The sequence below is a fragment of the Hyla sarda genome, chromosome 2, assembly GCF_029499605.1.
Source record: "Hyla sarda isolate aHylSar1 chromosome 2, aHylSar1.hap1, whole genome shotgun sequence".
NCBI lineage: Eukaryota > Metazoa > Chordata > Amphibia > Anura > Hylidae > Hyla > Hyla sarda.
In genome coordinates this window covers 319,371,890-319,399,536 of record NC_079190.1, presented here as the reverse complement: position 1 = coordinate 319,399,536, position 27,647 = coordinate 319,371,890, and the positions used below count along the sequence as shown (strand labels likewise).

Genomic DNA, 27,647 nt, shown 5'->3' with positions numbered 1-27,647 from the left:
TGTTTTATTTTTTTTATGGCAAAAGGGGGGTGATTCAAACTTTTATTAGGGAAGGGGTTAAATGACCTTTATTAACACTTTTTTAAACATATTTTTTGCAGTGTTATAGGTCCCATAGGGACCTATAACGCTGCACACACTGATCTCCTACGCTGATCACTGGCGTGTATTAACACGCCTGTGATCAGCATTATCGGCGCTTGTCTGCTCCTGCCTGAATCTCAGGCACGGAGCAGTCATTCGTCGATGGGACACAGAGGAGGCAGGTAAGGGCCCTCCCAGTGTCCGATCAGCTGTTCGGGACGCCACAATTTCACCGCGGCGGTCCCGAACAGCCCGACTGAGCAGCCGGGATACTTTCAGTTTCACTTTAGAAGCGGCGGTCAGCTTTGACCGCCGCTTCTAAAGGGTTAATACCGCACATCGCCGCGATCGGCGATGTGTGGTATTAGCCGCGGGTCCCGGCAGTTGATGAGCGCCGGGACCGAAGCGATATGATGCAGGATCGCGGCGCGATCCCGGTTCATATCGCGGGAGCCGGCGCAGGACGTAAATATACGTCCTGCGTCGTTAAGGGGTTAAACCCTAAATTGCACTCTGTCACAGAGTGTTAAGAATGGTGTGCACTGGTTTTTATACAGTCTACACACAAATCTAAGCAGCAGGTGATTTGTGGAGCAAAAAAAGCACAGAATTGCGCTGAAAAATAAGGTGATAAGATGGTTCATAAAAACCAGGCAGCTTGTTGATCTGTATGAGGCATCAAAAAGCTATCTGCCCCTTTCTGATGAAATGCTCAATTACGTGAATAGGAGGTTTATATATCTAAAATCCTTCTCAGTGAGAACAACCAAAGCACTCTACACTCCTGTCTGTCCACAATGCTGATGTGACTAGCAGTTGCCAGTGGTATGCTGTGGTATAAGCAATTCACACACACACACACACACGCAGTCCGTCCTCTCTCTCTGAGTGCATGGACGAAATGAGCAGCAGCAAGATGGCTGCTGATTATATAGGGCTGTGACGTCACAGGGGTCAATGAATGCTGATAGGCTGCATCTCACATGTGATTCAGGGTCTTCCCGCCTACCTCCCTTCCCACCCTCCCATAATCCCCCTGCCCTATGTACTCACATGTGGATCCGCCATTTTAGGTCTCCTTTAGCCGGGAATGCTGTAAAATGGAATTTAATGAAGCGATTCGTGGCGATATTCACATTGATTGCGAATCGAATATTTCATTAAATTCATAATGAATTCGGGTTTGTCAACTTCGATTCGCTCATCTCTAGTAATAACAAAGTGACGCATTTAATAACAGAGTGACGCATATAATGCATTGACACATGTAATAGCATAGTGACGCATATAATGCACAGTGACGCATGTAATAGCATAGTGACGCATGTAATAGCATAGTGATGCATGTAATAGCATAGTGACGCATGTAATAGCATAGTGACATGTATTAGCACAGTGACATGTATTAGCATAGTGACACGTAACAGAATGATAACGCATGTAATAGCATGTTGACGCATGTAATAGCACAATAACACGTACTAGGCATGGTGCTGTATGCCAAGTGTATCCAACCACATTGTAAAGTAACATATGCCTGGTGTAGTAATGTATACATGGAAAGGTGATGTGTGCATAGCAAGGTAATGATGTCATTGAAGTAACATAGGAGTTGTTTACACCTACACAGTATAATGAAATGACAACTTATCCAAGCACTGAAAGGGGGATGACATACTCTCAGAGACAGAGCATGTCCAACACTGCAACATTTAAGGGGGCCCAGCTGGCTGCAGTAGAACTTAACAACCGAATCCAAAGCAGCTAGTGATGCAAAGATTACTGGCACCTAATTTGAAACTGCCCAAAACTGCACCAACACAGAGATTTATGCCCTCTCATGATTCCACAAGTAAACCCAAAACTCTGCCAGCAGATGACCCCCTGCCTGTAGGCAGGGCCGGTTTTAGGCTTAGCGTGGCCCTAGGCAAAATCAAAAGAGGGGCCCCAAAAGTTGTAATAGTGCACTAACCAGATTTGCACATTTTTGGTCACTTCAAATACCATAAAAATATCTAAAAAGCTATTGAAAAGTCCCATCAAAACAAAAATAGTCCCAATAAAAACTACAAATCACAGCGCAAAAAATTACCCTCATACATCCCCATATACAGAAAAAAAAACTGTTATAGGGATCAGAATAGTACGATTTTAATTTTTTGTATAGTTCCCCCACATTAGGTTGGCAGTATAGTTCCCCCCACATTAGGTTGGCAGTATAGTTCCCCCACATTAGGTGCAGTATAGTTCCCCCACATTAGGTTGGCAGTCTAGGTCCCCCACATTAGGTGCAGTATAGTTCCCCCACATTAGGTGCAGTATAGCTCCCCCACATTAGGTGCAGTATAGTTCCCCCACATTAGGTGCAGTATAGCTCCCCCACATTAGGTTGGCAGTATAGTTCCCCCACATTAGGTTGGCAGTATAGTTCCCCCACATTAGGTTGGCAGTATAGTTCCCCCACATTAGGTTGGCAGTATAGTCCCCGCACATTAGGTTGGCAGTATAGTTCTCCCCATATTAGGTTGGCAGTATAGTTCCCCAACATTAGGTTGGCAGTATAGCTCCCCCACATTAGGTGCAGTATAGTTCCCCCACATTAGGTGCAGTATAGCTCACCCACATTAGGTTGGCAGTATAGTTCCCCCACATTAAGTTGGCAGTGTAGTCCCCCACATTAGGTTGTAGTTCCCCCACATTAGGTTGGCAGTATAGTTCCCCCACATTAGGTCCCCCCTCTCCCCCTGATTTTTCACATTTCCTTACCTGGCCACGCTCGGCAGGCTCAGGTAATGCGGGGGGTTTTGTGCACTGCCGAGCACCCTTCTTCATCTCCCCCAGACCCCTTTGCACCCTTCTTCATCTCCCACAGACCCCTCTGCACTCTTCTTCCCCTTCCCCAGACCCCTCACCACTCTTCTTCCCCTCCCCCAGACCCCTCTGCACTCTTCTTCCCCTCCCCCAGACCCCTCTGCACTCTTTTTCCCCTCCCCCAGACCCCTCTGCACCCTTCTTCATCTCCCCCAGACCCCTCTGCACCCTTCTTCCCCTCCCCCAGACCCCTCTGCACCCTTCTTTATCTCCCCCAGACCCCTCTGCACCCTTCTTCCCCTCCCCCAGACCCCTCTGCACTCTTCTTCCCCTCCCCTAGACCCCTCTGCACCCTTCTTCATCTCCCCCAGAGCCCTCTGCACCCTTTCATATCTCCCCCAGAGCCATCTGCACCCTTCTTAGCCTCCCCCAGACCCCTCTGCACCCTTCTTCCCCTCCCCCAGACTCCTCTGCAACCTTCCCCTCCCTACCCCAGTCATCCTTCATTTAACTTTTGTGCCCCTTCTGCCCTCTTCCTCCATCATTCTTCTTCTTTTACCTTTTGTGCCTCTTCTCCTCCCTCCCCCCAGACACCACCTCTCTGCCCTCTCACCTTATGCTGGAGGCAGGCTGGAACACGCAGAACTCCACGTTCTTCCTCCTGGTGAGAGCGGAGAAGCCGGGGCAGGGACACGTCGCGTGACGTCAGAGGCGTGTCTGCGCATGGACATCCTCTGCCCTTAAAGTTGCAGTGACCCTGCCCCGGCTCACTTTTGTAAATGCCTGGGCCGGAGGAGCGGCCAGCTGCGAGGCCCCTTTAGCGCGATCTGAAAAGGGGGCCTTGCGCGGGGGACCAGGGGCCACCGGGGTAGATGAGCGGCTCCACGGACAGCGGCCCGGCGCACCTGATCACGGCCGTCTTTGAACTATGTGCCCTGGGGGCAATTGCCTGGTTTGCCCCGCCCTAACACCGGCCCTGCCTAGGCCAGTGTTTTCCAACGGGTGTGCCGCCAGCTGTTGCAAAACTACAACTCCCAGCATTCCCAGACAGCCGAAGCTAAAGAAAGAGGGTTCAAAGACGGGCAACCAGAGTAATACGGGGAATGGAAGGACTACAGTACCCAGAAAGATTATCAGAATTGGGGTTATTTAGTTTAGAAAAAGAAGGCTTAGGGGAGACCTAATAACTATGTACAAATATATCAGGGGGCAGTACAGAGATCTCTCCCATGATCTATTTATACCCAGAACTGTATCTATAACAAGGGGGCATCCTCAATGTCTAGAGGAAAGAAGGTTTCTACACCAGCACAGACAGGGGTTCTTTACTGTAAGAGCAGTGAGACTGTGGAATTCTCTGCCAGAGGGGGTGGTCATGGTAAACTCTGTAAAAGAATTTAAAAGGGGTCTGGATGCATTATTGGAGAATAATAACATTACAGGTTATGGATTCTAGATCTATAGGGACAGCACGTTGATCCAGGGATCTATTCTGATGCCATATTTGGAGTCGGGAAGGAATTTTTACCTCTAGTATGATTTTTTTTTTGCCTTCCTCTGGATCAACTCGGTAGGGACTCATTAGGGTTATAGGTTGAACTTGATGGACTCTGGTCTTTTTTCAACCTTATGAACTATGTTACTATGTGATATCCCTGCCATCAACCCCTGCCGCTGGAAGATATAACCTGCCAGAGCAGTGCTGCATGCTACCTGCTGATGTTCACAAGCTCCATTCTTCTCGTGGACTCCGCTAGCTCCTGAATGCTATCTGTAACACCTGCTCCTTAATGCTGCCGAGTAGCTGAATCTAAATCAGAGCTCCCGCCAACAGGACGTTAGTGTAGGAGATGACCTGAGTGCTTTAAGTAGGGACAGTAGCCCCTCCCACAACAGGTGTGAAAGCCTAACACACCGGTGGCACATTAGACATAATTGAGGATGCTCCTGCTTCCTGTGAGTGTAGTGTGAATGAGTTGCCCCTCCCACAAATATGGCTAATTTAGCCTAACACTAGTCAAACATTACAGGCTGGACATACTAGCAACAAGGGCTTCAAATTATAGCAAAAATTAAAAAAAAAAAAAAAGTGTTCTAGCTTGTTTTATCTATCCCACCTACTTAGGGTACTTCTTTTTAAGTACGAGATAGATATATAGATCTATATATATATATATATATATATATATATATATATATATATATATATATATATATATTTTTTTTTTATAATTTTTTTTTTTCATAGGAGAATTGGGTTTAGAAGGAACTGTAACAGACATTGATCTAGGGGGAACTTAAATGATCACTGGTCAGATATAAAAACTTTTTATATGTTGTACATTTTGGAAAACAATCGTTTTTGTAAATGTTTTTCTTCTTTAACTCCTTAATGACGCAGGATATCGCTCCTGCGATATAACGCGGTGACCCCGCGTCATATCAGGTCGGTCCTGGCGGCCATCAATGGCCGGGACCCGCGGCTAATACAGGACATCACTGATTGCGGTGATGCCCTGTATTGACCCCTCAGACACGGCGATCAAAGTTGACCGCCGCGTCTGAAGTGAAACTGAAAGTATCAGGGCTGTTTGGGACCGCCGCGATGAAATCACGGCGTCCTGAACAGCTTACAGGACACCGGGAGGATCCCTACCTGCCTCCTCGGTGTCCGATCGGGGAATGACTGAGTGCCTGAGATCTAGGCAGGAGCAGTCAAGCGCCGATAGCACTGATCAATGGCATGTTGATACATGCCAGTGATCAGTGTAAAAGATCAGTGTATGCAGTGTTATAGATCCCTATGGGGGCTATAACACTGCAAAAAAGAAGTGTTAATATATGTGATTTAACCCCTTCCCTAATAAAAGTTTGACTCAACCCCCTTTACCCATTAAAAAACAAAAACAAACTGTGTAAATAAAAATAAACATATGTGAAATCGCTGCGTGCGTAAATATCCAAACTATAAAAATATAACGTTAATTAAACCGAACGGTCAATGGCGTACACGTAAAAAAATTCCAAAATAGCATATTTTTAATCACTTTTTATACCATTAAAACATTTATAAAAAGCGATCGAAAAGTCCGATAAAAACTTAAAAAGTATTAATAAAAACTTCAGATTTCAGTGCAAAAGATGAGCCCTCAAACCGCCCCCTCCGCGGAAAAATAAAAAAGTTATAGGGGTTAGAAAAGGACATTTTTAAATATATACATTTTCCTGCATGTAGTTATGATTTTTTCCAGAAGTACAACAAAATCAAACCTATATAAGTAGGGTATCATTTTAACCATATGGACTTACAGAATTAAAATAAGGTGTCATTTTTACCGAAAAATGTACTGCATAGAAACGGAAGCCCCCAAAAGTTGCAAAATGGCGTTTTTTCTTAAATTTTGTCGCACAATGATTTTTCTTTCGTTTCGCTGTGGATTTTTGGTTAAAACGACTAATGTCACTGCAAAGTAGAATTGGTGTTGCAAAAAATAAGCCATAATATGGATTTTTAGGTGGAAAATTGAAAAGGTTATGATTTTTAAAAGGTAAGGAGGAAAAAACGAAAATGCAAAAACTAAAAAACGCTGAGTCCTTAAAGGGGTTAAAAAAAATTCATATTTTATTCAAGAAAACTGCCTTTGAAAATTCCACCTCTAGGGGTCCCTCCTGGGACACTGATGAGTCCGAAAGCAGTATGAGCGTATCCAAGGGTCATGAACACGAAATGTCTGATTGCAGTAACACAGGGTTTTACCAAATATGTGCCTCCAGCAAAACTACAACCGCAAGCATGCCTAGTCAGTCAAAGGATGTCTGGGCATACTGGGAGTTATAGTTTTGCAAAAGCTGTAAGCACACAGCTGAAGACAACACTGCTGCAAAAAAGAGTTATCCAAACACTGAACCTCCAAATATTCCAAATATTTTACATAAAAAACACTGTACTTTTAGCACTAGACCTTTCCACTAATTTAGGAAGATGTAAGATATGCACTAACTATATTGTCTTTGGTGGTAGAGTATAGACAATCTCCAATAATCAGTGTGTGTGTGTACAGCATAAAACCAGAGAGGAAAGGGTTACAGAGCAGGGCTGCCAGGCTCCCTTCAGAGAGCAGCCAGTCAGCAGGGGGAGGGAAGGGGAGGAGTAATCACACTGCAGGCAAAAGAAAGACACACCCTCTCCCGTTGGATAGATCAAAAAGACATTGAGCAGCTGTAATATGCATTTTTGTGTGTAAAATATCAGTACATGATACATTATATTTGCATGTACATGATTAGGATTATCTACTGGGCAACATATTGTTTGTTTATTTTTTTTGTGGGATCTGACAGGTACACTTTAAAGCAGATCTAGGGACTATTTATCATACACTGTTCTAGGGTCCACATGTGGCTGATATAGCTGCGGGAGAGGGAACTTGGAGAATGAGAGGAGAATTTGGCATGGAGGGAAGGAGATACACTCATTATAACCTTCAGCAGTTATAACAGTATTTAAATACAAGAATGTTTTTTTATTCATGTACATACAGTGTATTGTAAAAAAAAAAAAAAAAAACACATATACCACAATAGCATATTCATCTGAAAATTTATTAGGGCATATATATGTATTGGTAGTATTAGATCAAAGGGGACAGATGCATCTTCATGGCCAGTTGCAACAGTTGCAGCTAGCCTGAAATACTAATCCATCTCCACATTTCATTGAGTAGGTAACCCCAGATGCACATATGTAAAATTTGTTTGTATTTAGTGGGTTTACATGAAGACCATCAGTTTTACCCACACAGAAGCTGGAGTCAACGTCATTAACAGGTGGAGTAGTTACTGGAGGCTCTGGTGTACTTTCTCCAGGATTGGCTGCTGTTGTTGTTGTAGTTGTTACAGTTGTGGTTGTGGTTGGTGTACCTGGAGTAGTTGGAGTTGGAGTTCCACCACATATGTCACCAGGGCAGTTTACAGTTGAACCTAAATATATTATAGAGAAAACCTTCCATGAAACATTTCTCTGTCCAGTCACCAGAATTTAATCCAAAACTACAAAAGTCTACAAAGCTTTTATAGTGTGGCACCTTTATTATTTTATTTTTTACTCATTCTATCTACTAACCATTCCTGCTTTTCACTTAGTCAAGGGCCTAAGACTCTCAACTTTCCCTATTATATCCTCCCATATACAGTGCGATACTCATTATGAGTAACTTACTGCCCAGGTCCTTTGGACTGGTTTCTTACATTTCCAATTTAAAGGGATTGTCCAACAATATACATTTATCATTTATCCATCACTGGGAACCCCAGTAATTACTAGAGTAAAGGAATCAAAAAACCCCTCGTTCCATCCAGCTGCACAGCTGAACAGTTTGAATTGAGCATTCGCTTAGCACCCTAGTGCTCTAATGAATGTTTATGGGAGTGACAGAAACATACACTGTGCACAAAGCAACTTCAGCCATTTACTGGCCTTGCTGGTCAACTGCATGTTTTGTTGCAGTGACTGCTCTGGCCAGTTATTGGTTGCAGTGGTCCTGTGCGCACTGTACAGAGTGTCAACGAGCACTTCCGCTGAGGACTTCAGAGCAGTGACAGTATCTGGCAGGGAGTATAAGGGAGGGATAAGTATAACGCTTTTTTTTTTTTTTTTACATTTTTGTCTCAGTTCCTGCCTAGGGGAATTAGTTCACAAGCCCAAGAATAAGGATAAAAGTAAATATAGATATATTTGTCAACATTATATTGTGATTTGTTGAATGTTTTTTGCAGGCCATGAAAAATAGTAGAAAATAAGTATCAGATTTACATGTGTCTTTCAAAATCTACAGAATGTACTGATGATTGGTGGTCTAGTTTTAATCCTGCATCATTAGTACCTCTTCTTTTTAAAATGATCACTTACCTTCCAACAAGGACTTCAGGTGACTGATCAGTGGATATTTCCCTTCACCGCAAAAGCTTCCCTGAAAATCATCTAAATCAATGGCCCAAACCATAGCACCGCCAAACCCACTTTCTTTTAAGAACCTCACCTTGAAGTAAGAGAGAGAAACTCATATTATAAATTGATATTTGAACTAAATTTACTAAGTACTAAGTACATTGGAAAACCATTTTTTAATTATTTTAGTAATATAAAAATTAAAAAAATACAGTTTCAAATAGGAGTTATTTTCATTATTATCATCTTGTCTGGGTATCTTACTCCAAACCTGTTTACACCTCCCATGGTGCAAATGACCTGTATGACCCAGATGCCATGGCACAAATATATCAAAACTCACAAAACTGACAAAAACTTTATGATTTGCCCATAGTGACCAATCAGAGCTCAGCTTTCATTTTACTAGAGCAATTAGAGCAATAAAAGTTTAGCTTTGAGAGGTCCATATGAGCGAAGCAGACAGTGTTTGTCTCAGTGAGTTTTTCTATATTAAAGTTATTGTCTTTACATAAAAAAGTGATGCGCCCAGCTAAAACATTTGTGGAATACTGTTTCTCCTTGTGGAGGTTGGAAGCTAGCATAGGAAGTCTAGGGAGGGGGGCTAATTTGCATATCCAGCTAAAACTGAAACCTGCATATATGTATATTGTTCCAGAAGAGATATATGAATATAACATTGTGTGACCTCAAGTTTCTTGTGCTCACAAAGGACTATTATAGGGTCTACTTTAACCCCTGCATTTTTTTTTTAACAGATGCCAGATGATGGTTACTATCAGTGGCGGATCCAGGGGGGGCAACAGGGCCCCCGAGATTTTTTTTCCCAACCCTACGTCACCATCAGGGGGGTAATACTGCCTACGTAATTGTAGGGAGAACATCTGCTGCCTAACCCAATTGTAGGGGAACATCTGCCGCCTAACCAATTGTGGGGGGACGTCTGCTACCTAACCAATTGTGGGGGAACATCTGAGACCTAACCCAATTGTGGGGGAACATCTGCCGCCTAACCCAATTGTGGGGGAACATCTGCCGCCTAACCCAATTGTGGGGGAACATCTGCCGCCTAACCAATTATGAGGGAACATTTGCCGCCTTACCTATTATGAGGGAACATCTGCTGCCTAACCCAATGTGGGGGACTTCTGCTGCCTAGCTAATGTGGGGGAATTCTGCTGCCTAGATAATGTGGGGGGCATCTGCTGCCTAGCTAATGTGGGGGACTATCTACTATGTTCCTGCCTAGTTAATATGGGGACTAAATACAAAACTAATAGGTGGGCTACCTAATATCCACATAGCTTATATGAGGGTTTTCATACAGGGGACAGCTTTCTGGGGGATTTACCTACAGGGGGCATGAATACCTACTTGGGGGACATGACCTACTAGGGGCCACTACCTATTGTGGTCATTACCTACATGGGGTACTACCTACCTGGGGGTCACTACCTACCTGGCAGCATTAGGTACCTGTTCCATAAGCAACACATTATTTTCTGTCCGCCAACACCAAATATTGCGATAGTGCCCCTCCCGAGACTAGACCCTGGATCCGCCCCTGGTTACTATAAGTAGATTATTCCCTACCCTAATGAAAAATTACCTCCTTTTCCCATTTAAAAAATTAACCCCTTAACAACATTAGACGTAAATGTATATCCTGATGCACTGGTACTTAACACTCCAGCTTCATACCGGTAATGTCGGACATTAGCAATCGCACTCATGTCCACCATTAACTCTTCAGATGCTGTAATCAATACTGGTCACAGCATCTGCTCAATTATCGGGGCTCGGGGGGACTGATCGGATTACCTGCAAAATGGCCAATGGAGGTCCCCTCATCTCCAGCTCTTCTGGCAGATAAGAGAATTAAATCAGCAGTATTACTGATCAGTGCTATTCCTATGTATAGCACTAAACAATAATAGCAGTCTATTAATTGCTATAAATAATCTATGGGGACATAAAAAATGTGAAGTTAAAAAAAACACAGTTTTTTTTAACTCCTTAAGGACACAGGGCATACCTGTACACCCTGGGCCTGCTCCCCTTTTATACAACTAATAAACCACCAAAAGTGGTCCAGAAATACCCTTTGGTTCCCAACCATCAACTAGGACTTTATTAAGAGGGTCCAAAACTAAATAATAATAGTGCACTTAGTGTCTGTAAAAATAAAGATTAAAAACACACATTAAAAACACTGTGTGTGCGATTAACCACCATAATTAAAGGTGATATGGGCTCTAATGGCTCCATTGATAATTGTTAGGTTGTAGGAGACATCTCTTTAACAATGCCCCTTATCTAGTACTATTGGTTGAAGCACACAGCTAGTTAAAACCAGTAGGGGGGCATTGTTACTGGTTTTAACTAGCTGTGTGCTTTAACCAATAGCAGTAGATAAGGGATGTCCCCTACAACCTAACAATTATCAATGGAGCCAATAGAGCCCATATCACCTTTAATTATGGTGGTTAATCGCACACAGTGTTTTTAATGTGTGTTTTTCATCTTTATTTTTTCAGACACTAAGTGCACTATTATTATGATTATTATTATTATTTTGTTTTGGACCCTCTTAATAAAGTCCTGTAAATAGTTGATGGTTGGGAACCCAAGGATATTTCTGGACCACCTTTGGTGGTTTATTAGTTGTATGTGGATTCACCCTCCAATCATTGGTCTCTCTATTAGCTTGCTCCCCTTTTATGACACGGGCTCAGGAGCTAAGTGCGCGTCATAGCCGAGTGTCTAATGCCGGACATCACCGATCGCAGTGATGCCTGGCATTAACCCCTTAGATGTCACCAACAAAGTTGAATTAATAAATGTGAATTAATCCCTTCCCTAAAAAAAGTTTGAATCACCCCCCTTTTCTGATTAAAAAAAAATATGTAAACAAAAATAAACATAAACTAGTGGTATGACCATGTACATTAATGTCTGAACTATAATGATATAACATTAATTAAACCGCACGGTCAATGGTGTATATTTAAATAAAAAATACCAAAGTCAAAAAATGCGTATTTTTGGTCACTTTGTATACCCCAAAATTTTTTATAAAAAGCAATAAAAAAATCCCATCGAAATAAAAGTGGTACCGATAAAAACTACAGATTACAGCGCAAAAAATTAGCCCTCACATACCCGCTTATACGGAAAAATAAAATAGTTATAGGGGTCAGAAGAGCTCAATTTTATATGTACTAATTTTTGTGCAAAAAGTTATAGTTTTTAGTAGAAGCAAAATCAAACCTATATAAGTTGGGTATCATTGTTATCGTATGGTCCTAAAAAATAAAGATAAAGTGTCATTTTTACAAAAAAAGTGCACTGCATAGAAACATAATAAAATAAAAAGTGCCATTATTAGACACCATTTGCCTTGAAAAAACACCCTCATTTGGCAAAGTGGATGGAAAAATAGTCACGGCTCTTAGAAGGCAAAGAGGAAGAAACAACATAAACAAAAACTGGCCGGTTATTAAGAAGTTAAAGTATTCATTACACACCAATGGTTTAACCGGATATCTGTAGAATTTTTTTTTTTAATCAACACTTAACAAGACTGTATTCTACTAGACTTTTAAGATATTAGGTTTATATTATTGTATCACATTTTGAGCCTTCTGGAAGATTGTCTAGTACTTTGGTGGGCCAGTCTAACTGCAGTTACAGAAAACATTTCAGGATAAGCTGTCGTGTGTATATGAGGAGTATCACTATTTTTTGGCCAATGTATAACTTGTATATGGCATTTTCCAGCAGATTTTTGCTCTGTATACTCCATTTTCAGTTTTCCCTGAGCTAAGAAGAAGCAGCAGCAGTCTCTGTTTGCTTCTGGCTCTCATTAACCTCTCCCCCTACCTTCTCCATAGACTTCATTGGGAAGCATGTGACTTCATCATTGTGTGGGCTGCTAGTCCATCTTTCAAAGACAAGATGGACTTGAGCTACATTTCAGAGCAGATGATGAGCTTATTTTTCTAATAACAGTATGCAAGGTTTCTTACATTTATGTGTACTATTTATTAATGTAAAGTTTGTTGAAGCGATAGTGCCTATTTAACCCCTTCAGGACCAAGCCCATTTTGGCCTTAAGGACCAGAGCGTTTTTTGCACATCTGACCACTGTCACTTTAGACATTAATAACTCTGGAATGCTTTTAGTTATCATTCTGATCCCGAGATTGTTTTTTTCGTGACATATTCTACTTTAACATAGTAGTAAATTTTTGTGGTAACTTGCATCCTTTCTTGGTGAAAAATCCGTAAATTTGATGAAAAATTAGAAAATTTTGCATTTTTCTAACTTTGAAGCTTTCTGCTTGTAAGGAAAATGGATATTACGAATAAAAAAAAATTTGATTCACATATACAATATGTCTACTTTATGTTTGCATCATAAAATTGACAAGTTTTTACTTTTGGAAGACATCAGAGGGCTTCAAAGTTCAGCAGCAATTTTCCGATTTTTCACAAAATTTTCAAACTCGATATTTTTCAGGGACCAGTTCAGTTTTGAAGTGGATTAGAAGGGTCTTCATATTAGAAATACTCCATAAATGACCTCATTATAAAAACAACACCCCCCAAAGTATTCAAAATGACATTCAGTAAGTGTTTTAACCCTTTAGGTGTTTCACAGGAATAGCAGCAAAATGAAGGAGAAAATTCAAAATCTTAATTTTTTTACATTCGCATGTTCTTGTAGACCCAATTTTAGAATTTTTGCAAGTGGTAAAAGGAGAAAATTTTTACTTGTATTTGTAGCCCAATTTCTCTCGAGTAAGGACATACCTCATATGTCTATGTAAATTGTTCGGCGGGCGCAGTAGAGGGCTCAGAAGGGAAGGAGCGACAAGGGGATTTTGGAGAGTACGTTTTTCTGAAATGGTTTTTGGGGGGCATGTTGCATTTAGGAAGCCCCTATGGTGCCAGAACAGCAAAAAAAAAAAACACATGGCCTACTATTTTGGAAAATAGACCCCTCGGGGAATGTAACATGGGATAAAGTGAGCCTTAATACCTCACAGGTGTTTCATGATTTTTGCAAATGTAAAAAATAATAATAATTTTTACCTAAAATGCTTGTTTTCCCAAAAATTTTACATTTTTAAAAAGGATAATAGCAGAAAATACCCTTCAAAATTTGAAGCCCAATTTCTCCCGATTCAGAAAACATCCCATATGGGGGTGAAAAGTGCTCTGCTGGCGCACTACAGGTCTCAGAAGAGGAGTAGTCACATTTGGCTTTTTGGAAGCAAATTTTGCTCTGGGGGCATGCCGCAATTAGGAAGCCCCTATGGTGCCAGGACAGCAAAAAAAAAAAAACACATGGCATACTATTTTGGAAACTAGACCCCTCGGGGAACGTAACAAGGGGTTAAGTGAACCTTTATACTCCACAGGTGTTTCACGACTTTTGCATATGTAAAAAAAAAATAAAAAATTTTAACCTAAAATGCTTGTTTTCCCAAAAATTTTACATTTTAAAAAAGGATAAAAGCAGAAAATAGCCCCCAAAATTTGTAACACAATTTCTCCCGAGTACGGCGATACCCCATATGTGACCCTAAACTGTTGCCTTGAAATACGACAAGGCTCCAAAGTGAGAGCGCCATGCGCATTTGAGGCCTAAATTAGGGACTTGCATAGGGGTGGACGTAGGGGAATTCTACGCCAGTGATTCCCAAACAGGGTGCCTCCAGCTGTTGCAAAACTCCCAGCATGCCTGGACAGTGAACGGCTGTCCGACAATACTGGGAGTTGTTGTTTTGCAACAGCTGGAGGCTCCGTTTTGGAAACAGTGGCGTACCAGACATTTTTCATTTTTATTGGGGAGGGGAGGGGGGGCTGTGTAGGGGTATGTGTATATATAGTGTTTTTTACTTTTTATTTTATTTTGTGTTAGTGTAATGTAGTGTTTTTAGGGTACAGTCACACTGGCGGGGGTTCACAGTAGTTTCTCGCTGGCAGTTTGAGCTGCGGCAGAAAATTTGCCACAGCTCAAACTTGCAGCCGGATACTTACTATAAACCTCCGCCCATGTGAGTGTACCCTGTACGTTCACATTGGGGGGGGACATCCAGCTGTTGCAAAACTACAACTCCCAGAATGCGCTGACAGACTGTACATGCTGAGAGTTTTAGTTTTGTAACAGCTGTAGGCACACTGGTTATGTATCACTGAGTTTGGGACCTAACTGTGCCTCCAGCTGTTGCAAAACTACAACTCCCAGCATGTATAGTGCATGGTGTACGGTGACTGCTGAGAGTTGTAGTTTGCAACAGCTGGAGGCACACCGGTCGTGAAACACTGAGTTAGGTTAAAAAAAAACTGAGTTTCACAACCATTGTGCCTTCAGCTGTTGCCAAACTACAACTCTCAGCAGTCACCGACAGCCAACGGGCATGCTGGGAGTTGTAGTTAAGCAACCAGCAGATGCACCACTACAACTCCCAGCATGCACTTTAGCTGTTTGTGCAAGCTGGGAGTTGTAGTTATACAACAGCTGAAGGTACACTTTTCCATAGAAAAATGTGCCTCCAGCTGTTGCAAAACTATAAGTCCCAGAATGCCCATAAGGGAATGCTGGGAGTTGTGGTTGTCTGCCTCCTGCTGTTGCATAACTACAGCTCCCAGCATGCCCTTTTTGCATGCTGGGAGCTGTTGCTAAGCAACAGCAGGAGGCTGTCACTCAACTCCTACTGCTGCTCCGGGACACAGGTCAGTCCCTCGCCGCCGCCACCGCTCCTGGGGCCCCGATCCCAACACTGACGCCGGGGATCGGGGTCCCCAGCTCCCGGGGTCTTCTTCCCGCACCCGCTCACGTCTTCCGGAAGAGAGGCGGAGCGGGTTGCGGGAGTGACACCCGCAGCAGGTGCCCTGATTGGTCGGCCGGTAAACCGGCCGACGAATCATGGCGATCGTGAGGTGGCACCAGTGCCACCTCACCCCTGCTGGCTATGGCTGTTCGGGGCCATCAGTGACGGCCCCGATCAGCCAGTAATTCCGGGTCACTGGAGACCCGATTGACCCGGAATCGCCGCAGATCGCTGGACTGAATTGTCCAGCGATATGCTGCCATCGCCGACATGGGGGGGGCATAATGACCCCCCTGGGCGATATGCCGCGATGCCTGCTGAACGATTTCAGCAGGGATCCGGCTCCGGTCCCCAACCGGCTAGCGGTGGGGACCGGAATTCCCAAGGGCGTATGGATACGCCCTCGGTCCTTAAGGACTCGGAATTGCAGGGCGTATCCATACGCCCTATGTCCTGAAGAGGTTAAAGGTAAATAACTTAGGATTTCATAAAGTTGTCACCATAATAACAATACAAAACATCATAGAGGTACCACCTTACCTTGCATTCATAACTTTCTTGGTTGTCAAATCCAACCCACTCATTATCCTTGCAAGCATATGGCACCCTTTGGTCAGGAATCCATTTTACTGTGGTCCCTTTAAGCCAAGTGCAGATCTAAGGAGAACACATAGAACAAGCTGTCATATTCCATATCATTTACTGTTATTAGCTGCGATGGTCATGCAAATGAAATGGTATATTTAAATCTCCTGGTTATTTTTTCAGTAGACCCTGATGGTAATAAACTCATAACCCTTTAAGTAAAATTTTAAATCTTGGGTTAGAACCCCCTTCCCCCAAACAGGCATTGAAAATGGGTAATGGAGGAGTATTCCAGCATGACAATGACCCAAAAAACACAACTAAGGCAACAAAGGAGGTCCTGGAGTGGCCTAGCCAGTCACCAGAGCATAATCCCATAGAAAATCTGTGGAGGGAGCTGAAAGTGTGAGTTGACAAATGTCAGCCTCAGACCTTGAATGAAATTGAAATTCTAAAACTTTTATATGTTGTACATTTTGCCAAAACATTAACATGTCTAATATACTTAATAAAAAATTTATATATATTATATTATATGGTGAGTGAGGGTGGGCTCAGTGCTTGCCTCTGACATGCCCTTCCTGAGCAGTAGTTTTCAGAATGAGTGAGCAGCAGAACAGAGGGATTTGCAAGCCAAATACAGAAGCTAGACACATAAAAAAAAAAATACATAAAAAGCATCTGTATGGCCTAGTGAGTAACAAAAAAGCATTTTTTTTTTATATGGCAGGTATGCCTTAATGACTTAGAAAGGATCTGCAAAGAGGAGTAGGATAAAATTCCTCCTGAGATGTGTTCAACTGTGGCAACTAATATAAGAAACATCTGACCACTGTGATTGCCAAAAAGGGTCTTGCTACCAAGTCCTAAGTCATGTTTTGCAAAGGGGGGGGGGGAATACTTATCTCACTGAGTAGAATGCAAATCTATCTATAACTTATTTGATAATAGATTTTTCAGATTTTGTTTATTGTTATTCTGTCTCTCACCATTCAAATAAACCTACCATTAAAATTATAGACTAATCGTTTCTTTGTCAGTGGACAAACAAACAAAATAAGCAAGGAATCAAAAGATTTTTTCCTTCACTATAGCTCTTTATTTTATATTCAAAAAGCTAAATATGGGTTGAGCTGTTTTAATGTATTAATATATAAAAGCATGCAGCTGCAGATTGGCTTTGGCGATCACCTGATATCCGCTGCTCCTGTAACACCGAAGCACGGACTACAGGAAGGACAGGGGATTAGTGCAGGTGCAGAGGTAAGTAAGACAGTTTGTTTTCTAAAGATGGACAAACCCTATTGGAAAGGTCAGACAAAAACCTGGGTGCCACCATAAACATTCTTAAAGGTAATCTGTCATTAGTGCACCTGCGCTAATCCCCCGTTCTTCCTGTGGCCTGTGTGTTCCGGTGTTATAGGAGCAGCGGACATCAGGTGATCGCTGCAGCCAATAAGCAGCCTCAGGAGCAGACTCCAGGAGTACAAGGCATCATGGAAAGGCTGCTGATTGGCTATGGCTGTCAGGTGATATCGGATTGACAACAGAAGACATCCGAAGCAGCACACTGAAGCAACATCTGAACACTGGAGGCAGAACAGTGGATCAGCGCAGGAATAGAGGTGGAGATAAGTAAAACAGTTTTTGTTTTGTTTTTTGAACAAGATGAGACACTTATGAATGTAACGCATAGGGAAAGAGATGAGGGGACATTCATATGGAGGGGGATAAGGGAACATTAATAATTGACTCATGGGGGGGGGATAAGGGGAAAACAAATGACTGTGACACACAGGGAGAAAAGAGCGTAAAGTAATTATTGTGACACATGGGAAGATGAAGGGACACTAATGACTGTGATACACAGGGAGGGATTAGGGTGACACTAATGAGTTAATATAATGTCCTGAAACGTGACATGCAGCATTCTGGCTCCTAACATTTATTTGTTGGCTCCAAGATTCTTAATACATTTGTCAAGCCCTTGAAATACGTAATGTATCAAGAAAGGAGCGCAGATAATTATTAGTCTAATCTAGTCCTGTGAAAAGTAACCTAGTTCTTATCTACATGTCTTTCCTTCTTCAGATTCATCAGCTCATCCTGGAGCACATTTTTTTACTATTTGTTCATGGGATTGCTATTTTGTTTGAGGAATTGTTCCCCGAACTTCCAATTGTCTCTTAGCTAACTGTGGACCAAACCAATGCAGTCATAAGCTACAAAAATGGACCAATCAAATGAAACTGTCCCAACAGTTTTTTAACTGAATGTGGACTGAACCAATGCACAGTCACTACTTACAATAATGGACTGATCCAATGAACTGTCAGCTAAGGGCTCGTTCACATTGCCGTCGGGCTCCATTCTGTTGTCCCCGCTAGTGAGATCCGTTGTTGATTTTGCTAATGGATTTAAAAGGATCCCATTGATGTCAATGAGATTGTTTTATAATCATTTAGCATCTGTTAGCACCTGTACGTTTCTGCTCCTTTATTTAAGGAAAGACGGTGAATGTAGTATTTTTTCACCGCCAAAATAACGAAAAATAAATCTTCAATTTAACATTGAAGATGGATGGATGCCAGATGCACATTTAGGTAATCTGTTTGCGTCCATTATTTGCTATTTCCATTGGAATCCATTATTACATCTGAGTATGCTCACAAGAGGATCTGAACCAGGAAATCACATTGCATGCAGAGGAAGAGGTTTTTCAAGCACATTGTACAACCAGCATCTTTGAGAAGCACTCAAATGCTGGCATCTGCAGCTGCATTAGACCATTAGTGGACCCAATCATCATTTTAAAATGGTGGGTGCAAGCATGTATAATATTCAGCAGCAGGACCCAGCAAAGAAGCAAAGGCAGTGACGCCAGGGTGCTCCTGAAGCTCCACCGGGTCACTAAGCCCGATGTCCTAACAAGGAAGATCATGGGCCAACTGAATTAAGGAGCAGGGACAGGTAAGTATGGTTATTATGACATAACTGTGCACTGTCCTTTTTTCCATCAAAATAACGGAATAGAAACATAATCAATGAAAATGGATTCTAAAGGATTATAAAACAATCCCACTGACCTTAATGGGATCCTTTTAATTCTGTTAGCAAAAGTCAAGAATGGATCTCACTATCGAGGACACAGAACAGAGCTTGACGGCAATGTGAACGAACCCTTAGCCTAACTGCTGCCAAAACCAATGTCCATTCACTACCTAGAATAGTGTATCAGTCTGACACAGCAGCACATTAGCTTAGTAGTACTATAAAGAATGGGTATAAATGGGGTAATCATCCTCTTTTGCTTGACCAATTTCAGCCAAATGTAATAGAGTCAGGTATCCACCCTTAATATGTTGAATGTGTTAAATTTAAGACATCCACACAGACAAGATCCATCCTAGTTGAACAGTAGACTTTACTTTGTTTGGTTAATAATACTGTTGTATCCTACCTCATAATAGGCCCAGAATCCAGCCTCCCTGGTGTATGGCCCAGCTGATCCTGCTCCAGACACAGGAATCCCCACATCACAGTTGTTAGGATTTGAGTTTCTGAAGGTTCGGCCATAGGTTGGGAATCCAATTAGAAGTTTCTCTGCAGGGGCTCCGTTGTCTTTCCAATAATTCATAGCAAAATTCTAAGAGCAAAGTGGAAATTTGGCACATAGAAAAGAAGGGGAAAATAATGCCAAAATCTACAGTTACCCATTTTACATTGTAAGGCTTTTACTGGATTGACTTATCTAGGGTAACTACTGTTTTCAAAAGGGGCTTTTCCATGGACCAATAACACTATTTTTCTTTACCCAAAAAATAAAAAATAATAAACTTGTGTAGGCTGAGATGTTGCATAGAAAGTGAACAGCAGTAACAAATTAACAGTAAGAAATTCTAAATGCCAATAACAATTTTTGGCTCAGTAAAACATATTCCTGGCTTACAAAATTCCTTAAATTGACCATCAACATGGTCAACATTCACATAAAATGGAAACAGAGGACTATTTTTCTTACAATGTTAAAGTATTCTAATTCTCCGTAGTCTGTGGAACCCTTGCACAGAGGGCTGTTGTGTCCAGACTGAGTGTCCCACCCTCCATGGAAATCATAAGTCATTACGCTGATAAAATCCAGTAATCTGTGGAGAAACACAGCAAAGTTCTCAAGGTTGCACAAAAATGTAACTTACAACACCAAATACTGCACTCATCTTATGACTTTCTCTATTACACAATGAAAGCCACAAAAGATTTGAGACCAGACACACCACAGAGCATTACAAAACCTCACAAAAGTCATGCTTTACTATACCCTTTAATTATTTATTTATTTGAACTCACTGTCCGATCTTTGCTATCTCATATCCAGCATCTATGGTCCCTTTTCCTGCTGACACTGCCGCTGTGATTAGAAGCCTTGGAAGACCTGAAGATTTAGATTCTTCGGTAAATGCCTCCAGCATTTCCTAATAGAATAAGAGAAAAGAAAGATGCTTAGATAAAACATGATAACCAACAAAATCTGCTTTGTTCAGCATGCAGCAAGTCCAGTAATCTATAGTAATTAAGAAATAAATAAGTTAAAAAGGTAAAAAAAAAAAAAACATCAGAATAAAGAATATCTTAATAGCTCATTATGTACATTCTATCAGGGTTCTTTTGCTTTTGATGGTATGGATAGCGTAGTCTCGAGTTCTATATGTCACCAGAAATACTAAGAACCAAACTGGGATCTGTAAAGATTTGTTTAAATCAATTCAAAAAAAGGATCTGTCATAGCTGCCATGGCAGATTTTCTGAGCAGGAACCAGATCTTGTAGATCAGTACTCATTTATAAAGCCTATTACAAGTACGTGCAGGCCTTTGCTTGCATCATGTGCCAGCAATAGATCCCATTTTTACACATGGAGATGTACAGCAAACAATGGGATTTTAACCTGTAAAAAAAAAAAAAAAGCAAAAAACAATAAGTTAACCACCTAGTGTTTGCTTGTTCATTGGCTGATCGCTGGCATTATTACACAGGGCAAAACTGGAGAGTTCAGTGACAATTACATATGCAATGGCGCGCTTAGAGACAAAAAAAATCCACCAATTAATAAAGGTCTTGAAAAAAACAAATGTCAAACAACAAATTTTAACCATTTTCTAATTTAATCAACGAGAGTTTATGGCCATGGAGAAGGTTCAAAGGCTGACAATCAGAGTAATACGGGGAATGGGAGGACCACAGTACCCCAAAAGATTATGAGAATTAGGGTTATTTAGTTTAGAAAAAAAGACGGCTTAGGGGTGACCTTATAACTATGTATAAATACCGTATTTATCGGCGTATAACACGCACTTTTTAGGCTAAAATTTTTAGCCTAAAGTCTGTGTGCGTGTTATACGCCGATACACCCCCAGGAAAGGCAGGGGGAGAGAGGCCGTCGCTGCCCGCTTCTCTCCCCCTGCCTTTCCTGGGGTCTAGAGCGCTGCTGTCGGCCCTTCTCACCCCCTGGTTATCGACGCCGCTGCCCGTTCTGTCCCCCGGACTATCGGTGCCGGCGCCGATAGCCAGGGGGAGAGAAGCAGCGCCGACAGCCAGGGGGAGAGAAGGGGCAGCGGCACCCATTGCCGGCGCCGCTGCCCCGTTGCCTCCCCCCATCCCCGGTGGCATAATTACCTGAGTCGGGTCCGCGCTGCTGCAGGCCTCCGTCGTGCGTCCCCGGCGTCATTGCTATGCGCTGAACGGCGCGGCGCATGACGTCAGTGCGCCGCGCCGTGCATAGCAACGACGCTGGGGACGCACGACGGAGGCCTGCAGCAGCGCGGACCCGACTCAGGTAATTATGCCACCGGGGATGGGGGGAGGCAACGGGGCAGTGGCGCCGGCAATGGGTGCCGCTGCCCCTTCTCTCCCCCTGGCTGTCGGCGCCGCTTCTCTCCCCCTGGCTATCGGCGCCGGCACCGATAGTCAGGGGGACAGAACGGGCAGCGGCGCCGATAACCAGGGTAGTGAAAAGGGCCGACAGCAGCTATCTAGACCCCAGGAAAGGCAGGGGGAGAGAAGCGGGCAGCGACGGCCTCTCTCCCTCTGCCTTTCCTGGGGGTGTATCGGGGTATACACGCGCACACACGCACCCTCATTTTACCATGGATATTTGGGTAAAAAACTTTTTTTACTCAAATATCCTTGGTAAAATGAGGGTGCGTGTTATAGGCTGGTGCATGGTATACCCCGATAAATACGGTATATCAGGTGGCAGCACCAAGATTTCCCCATGATCTATTTATACCCAGGACTGTATCTATTCCAAGGGGCATCCTCTACACCTAGAAAAACCAAGGTTTCTACGCCATCACATACGGGGTTTTTTACTGTAAGAGCAGTGAGACTATGGAACTCTCTCATCTGCCAGATAAAGTGGTCATGGTGAACTTATAAAAAGTACAAGAGTACAAAAGGGGCCTGGATGCATTTCCAGAGAGTGATAATATTACAGGTTATGGAGAATATATTTATAGGGACAGAATGTTGATCTAGGGATTTATCCTGCCATATTTGGAGTCGGGATGGAAATTCTCCCCCTAGTATGGGGCAAATGGCATCAGGGTTTTTAATATTTCCTCCAACTGAATCAACAAAGTAGTGATACAATAGGGATACATGTAACTATTGACTTAAAACAAAACCAAAATATCTGTTTGCTACTTTTTAAAATATTTTTATTTGTATATTTTTTTCTTATTAGCCCCAGATACAGGAGAAATACATCCTTGCAGACCACTTAGTTGGCAATTAACTTTGCAAGGATGTTTTTAAATGACCTTGCAGAGTTTGCAGTGGCATTGAGACAGTGCCTCTGTAATAGTGGCAAGCCGGTTGTCCAGATAGCATGGATGGATTTTTACCATCCCTGTCTTCTTGATCACTATATACACAATGTTCAATGAGCGCTATAGTATAGCTATAGCTAGAGTATATGATCACTTGGAGACAGGTATCTGCAGGAACTGTTGGGTCTTGACAGATCCTGTAGAGATTGTTAAGGAGCTGTATTTCTCCTGTGTCTGGGGCTAATAAGAGATAAAGTATACAAATAAAAAATATTCGATTAATAAGTTGTCAACTATTTTCATAATCGAATAAACCGTTTACCTAATACACAGATCTTCAGTCTGATCTCCTACCCTTATTAACTTCCTCCCTTATCTACATCTAATCTTACAAATATCTTCTTCTCCCCTATGGTTATTTTTATCAAATTAGTCTATTAATCAAAACAATAATCGGCCCTCTAATTGATTATGAAAAGAATAGTCGCAGTCCTAAAAACAATTGAGCTCAGCAAGATGTGTTTTGTGTTGTTATTTGCTGTTTGAAAACACTTGTATACCAGCAGATCTTTTCATTAAGCAGCCTCACCTGTATCAATATAGTAAATCTCTGCTTATCCTCAGGAGGGCTACCTCGAGATCCTGGGTACTCAAAATCGAGGTCTATTCCATCAAAGTCATATTGTCGGAGATATGCAATCACAGATTTAATGAAAATTGACCGGTTCCCAGCAGAAGCAACCATATCTGTGAACCTAAGTGCCAGAAAATTTAAAGTAGTATATTTGTATAATATATATATATATATATATATATATATATATATATATATATACACACACACACACACACACATATGCTTACTTCTGTGTTCCAAAGTTCCAACCTCCAATTGCCAGTAAGTTCACCAGTTTTGGATTTCTAAAAATAAGAGCATTAAAACAAATCATGATATTTGTTATGTTTATTTGGGATACATGATCTGGATGGACTGTTCTCTTGTTGTTGCATGGACATAGGTGAATGCACATACACATGATGCTTAAACAGTAATGGACAATATTACAAGTTGTGAATGAACCCAAGAAAAAAAGAAATCACATTATGGAGATACTAACTTCTGCTTTAGGTCACTAAACTGTTTGTATAGGACATCATCATTCCACTCATAAGGCGCAATCTTATGCTCATTCATGGTGGCAAAGGCATATACGAGATGAGTGCAGAGCTGCGGGTCAACATTCCCTGGCATGTACTTTCCCTGGTCAGGCCGGTACTGTGACCAGTTTGTAAAGTAGCAAACCAGCTTGTAGGTAGAACCTGAAAAAGCATAGAATGATCAGTAACATATTAAATGTAAATGCTATTTTATTAAATTTGCCTTTTATAAGAATGATGCTATTAATCACAGAGGCCTGAATCCGTGGTATCCTTATCCTAAGATACAGTTTAGATTTCTGTCACTATCTCCCCCATACTCTTACTCAAACCAGGGGTGGGTGGGACAGTGGGCAGGGGGGCATATGCCCCCAGGGCAGGTCTTTAGTGTATATTTAAGGATGCAGCTGCCATGCATGGAGGGAAAGGGGGGCCCTTCTAAGACAATTCAGGAATCCTGGCAAGTGTGCATCATTAAGAGAGAGATTCTGCGGGGTATGGCATGCCAAAAGCATAGAGAGGAGCAGAGTGACTGGTAACCATTTTATTTTTTAAACTCAGTGTGGGGGCTAAATGCTACATGGGTGCCAGAGGTGGGCCTACCTACAATATGGGGGGCAGAGATGTGGGCCTAACAACAATATGGGGCACAGAGGGGCCTATATACTATATATGGGCTCAGTGGAGACCTAACTGCTAAATGAGAGCAAAGAGGGGGCCCAACTACTGTATGAAGGCTCAGAAATGAGCCTTATTACTATATGGAGGCACAGGGGAAAAGACGGAATTAACCAGGTGGAACAGTGCTGTGTGCTTTCCTTTCAGGCTAAAATTTGCCAGGCAGGCACTGATTTGAGCCAGTTATGTAAACATAATACATTTTCTTTGAAAGGACCACACCCACAGAAGATACCTTTTTCATGCAATTTTCTCAAAGAGGTTTTACAATATTTTGTATCTTAATTGCATACTTACTATTGTATAAAAATTGTTACTTGAAAAAAGTGGTTACTAAATTGTTTTGTGACATTTTCTGTCCAATAAATTAATATCTGCATACTAAATAAGTCAAAATCTTACCCAGATGAACATGCAGCATCAGGAATAGACCTGTGTAATAAAGAAAATAGAAACATTACACCCATACAGTAGCAAACCATTACATGCCGTTTTTATACACAAAGCCTCAAAACCCAGTTGTTTAATAAAAGATACCTAAGGTACTTTAGAAGATCAACCCCCACAGTGACATACCAGGAATGTTATATATTAATACAGTCAGGCATATTTTAAATATATAAGAGTATAATTAGACATTAAGTGAACATTTTTCATGGCTCTTACCCGCCCAAAGCAGCATCTTGCTCATTTCTCTGTCTGTCTCAGCACTGTCCAAAGGTTTGTGATAGTGCTTTATACAGAAGGTTACGATGTTATCAGTGTGGGAGCTGTACAGATGGACCCAAAATTAAAGCCTGCAGTCACAGATTTAAAATAAAAAAATTAAATCTTGGCACACAAATAAAGGCAGCTGGAATACTGATAGGAAAAACGGGGAAAGATATTGAAGTAAAGGCTAACAGAGGTGGAGTGATATTGCAGCCAGTGCCAAGGCACAACCCAAAGCTACATATTCAAGGACATTTCTATCTGAAATGCTACATAATTTCTATAAAAGATTCTCTAATATTATCCAAAAGTGTGAGAACTGAAAGTCAGATTAATGGTTTGTGTAACTCACGTACACTATAATAGAGAGAGACACACATTTGTGCAGTCAACTTTTCCTCCTCATTGTCACCGAAGTACAATGCAGTATGTAGGACTCCTGTTTTTCCAAGAGGCAGGGGTCTTAGCATAGGAATCCTGTTCTGGCGCTTTTTTTTTATTAACCCTCCATGCTCGGGTTGCAAAATGAAACAAAACAAACTTTAACTCACCTGCCTACGTTCCCCCGTTGCTCCGATGTCGGTGTCCCATTCTCAGATCCCTGTCTTCTTCTGCTTCCTGCGGGTCGGTCAGTCACCCTGATCTCAGCGTATCACGGCCGCAGCAATGTCCTGCTGCGGCTGGTGATACGCTGAGAGCAGCGTGATTCACTGACAGCTAGCAGGAAGCGGAAGAAGACGAGTTAAAGTTTGTTTTGTTTCATTTTGTAATCCGAGCATGAAGGGTTACTAAAAAAAAAGTTAGTAAACATTAAATTTTTGGGAGGAGACTATATGGGTCTTTTTACTACCTTCTAGTCTACTGAACAAAAATAAATGTATGCTTTCTTAAGAAAGGAAGTAAGCACAAAAAATAACTACAGGCTGAAGAAAAATGACATACCTTAGTCTTTCTCCTGTTTCTGTTTGGATTCCTTTCATCATACATTTTATATTTACGAGAAAAGGGAACTAAGACTGAGTTGAAGCAATATGTCAAAAATGATCATGTCATGTGAAATGTATGACTTGATGTGTAATGCAAATAGCTGTAACTAAATATAGCCAATGTATGAAACAGCTTTTAAAACAGAGAGGGTCAAAACAACAATATTGTCCATGAATTGCATGTAAAGTAGTCTATTGCATGTAAAATATTGGTGGTAAGTAGCAGTGGTCCCCAGACCTACCAGTTACCTTTCTTAAAGGACAACTGCAGAGCAATATACACTTATCCCCTATCTACAAGATAGGGGATAAGTGTTTGATCGCGGGGGGTCCGACCGCTGGGACCCCCTGTGATCTCCTGTACGGGGCCGCGGCTGTCCCGTGCAGGGGGCGTGCCAGCCGCAGCATGACGTAGCGGCCGGCACGCCTCCTCCATACATCTCTATGGGAGAGGCGGAGAGGCAGCGTTCGTGCCTCCCCCAATAGAACTGTATTGGGACGGGGAGGAGACGGGGCGTCACCGTCGACCTCTAGGTCGACGCTACGCGCCTTAGCGCTCACTTTGAGCGCTAATGGCAGTGCCCCGTTAGGGAGATCGCGGGGGGGGTCCCAGCGGTCGGACCCCCGCGATCAAACACTTATACCCTATCTTGTAGATAGGGGATAAGTGTATATTGCGCTGCAGTTGTCCTTTAAGACTGGGAGGAGGAACCTTCTAGACTAGCTTGTTCCCTGCAGAACACACTGAAAGACCTCCACAATTTCAACCTGTATCTGGGCAGGAGGGTGGTTGCAGTGTCTCCTAAGTCCATTACAAAGCCACCAGTCACTCAGAAGCAAGATTAGGATGTATTTTTTGAGAACATGATTCATCCACCCCCTGTGGTTATCCCCAGGAGTCCTTCCATAGGCAGGCAGGATTGTCAACACTATGGTGGATTGCAGGCCAGCTCTTCCCTTTTGTTTGACCTCAATGGTCACTGACCACATCTACGTGGGGACCCAATATCAGGCCAGTG

At 42.2% G+C, this 27,647-nt stretch overlaps 1 protein-coding gene across 1 annotated transcript; it reads right to left on the bottom strand.

Annotated features, from left to right (window-relative positions):
* Window positions 1-7,478: 7,478 nt before the first annotated feature.
* On the bottom strand, window positions 7,479-25,833 carry LOC130356370 (acidic mammalian chitinase-like). The gene is made up of 11 exons (XM_056557804.1): window positions 25,598-25,833; window positions 25,334-25,363; window positions 24,214-24,415; window positions 23,960-24,016; window positions 23,685-23,850; window positions 20,617-20,741; window positions 20,291-20,414; window positions 19,730-19,915; window positions 16,225-16,341; window positions 8,804-8,933; window positions 7,479-7,875 (listed from the first exon to the last, which is right to left on the bottom strand). The coding sequence occupies exons 1-11, from the start codon at window positions 25,620-25,622 to the stop codon at window positions 7,553-7,555; spliced, it is 1,485 nt and encodes a 494-aa protein (XP_056413779.1). The 5' UTR covers window positions 25,623-25,833; the 3' UTR covers window positions 7,479-7,552.
* Window positions 25,834-27,647: the final 1,814 nt, after the last annotated feature.

Coding starts and splice junctions, on each gene's coding strand:
- LOC130356370 (XM_056557804.1), bottom strand. CDS start 25,622: ATGAGCAAGATGCTGCTTTGGGCGG. Junction 24,416..25,333: donor GATGCTGCATGTTCATCTGG/GTAAGATTTTGA, acceptor ATGCTTTTTCAG/GTTCTACCTACAAGCTGGTT. Junction 7,876..8,803: donor CCTGAAGTCCTTGTTGGAAG/GTAAGTGATCAT, acceptor TAATATATTTAG/GTTCAACTGTAAACTGCCCT.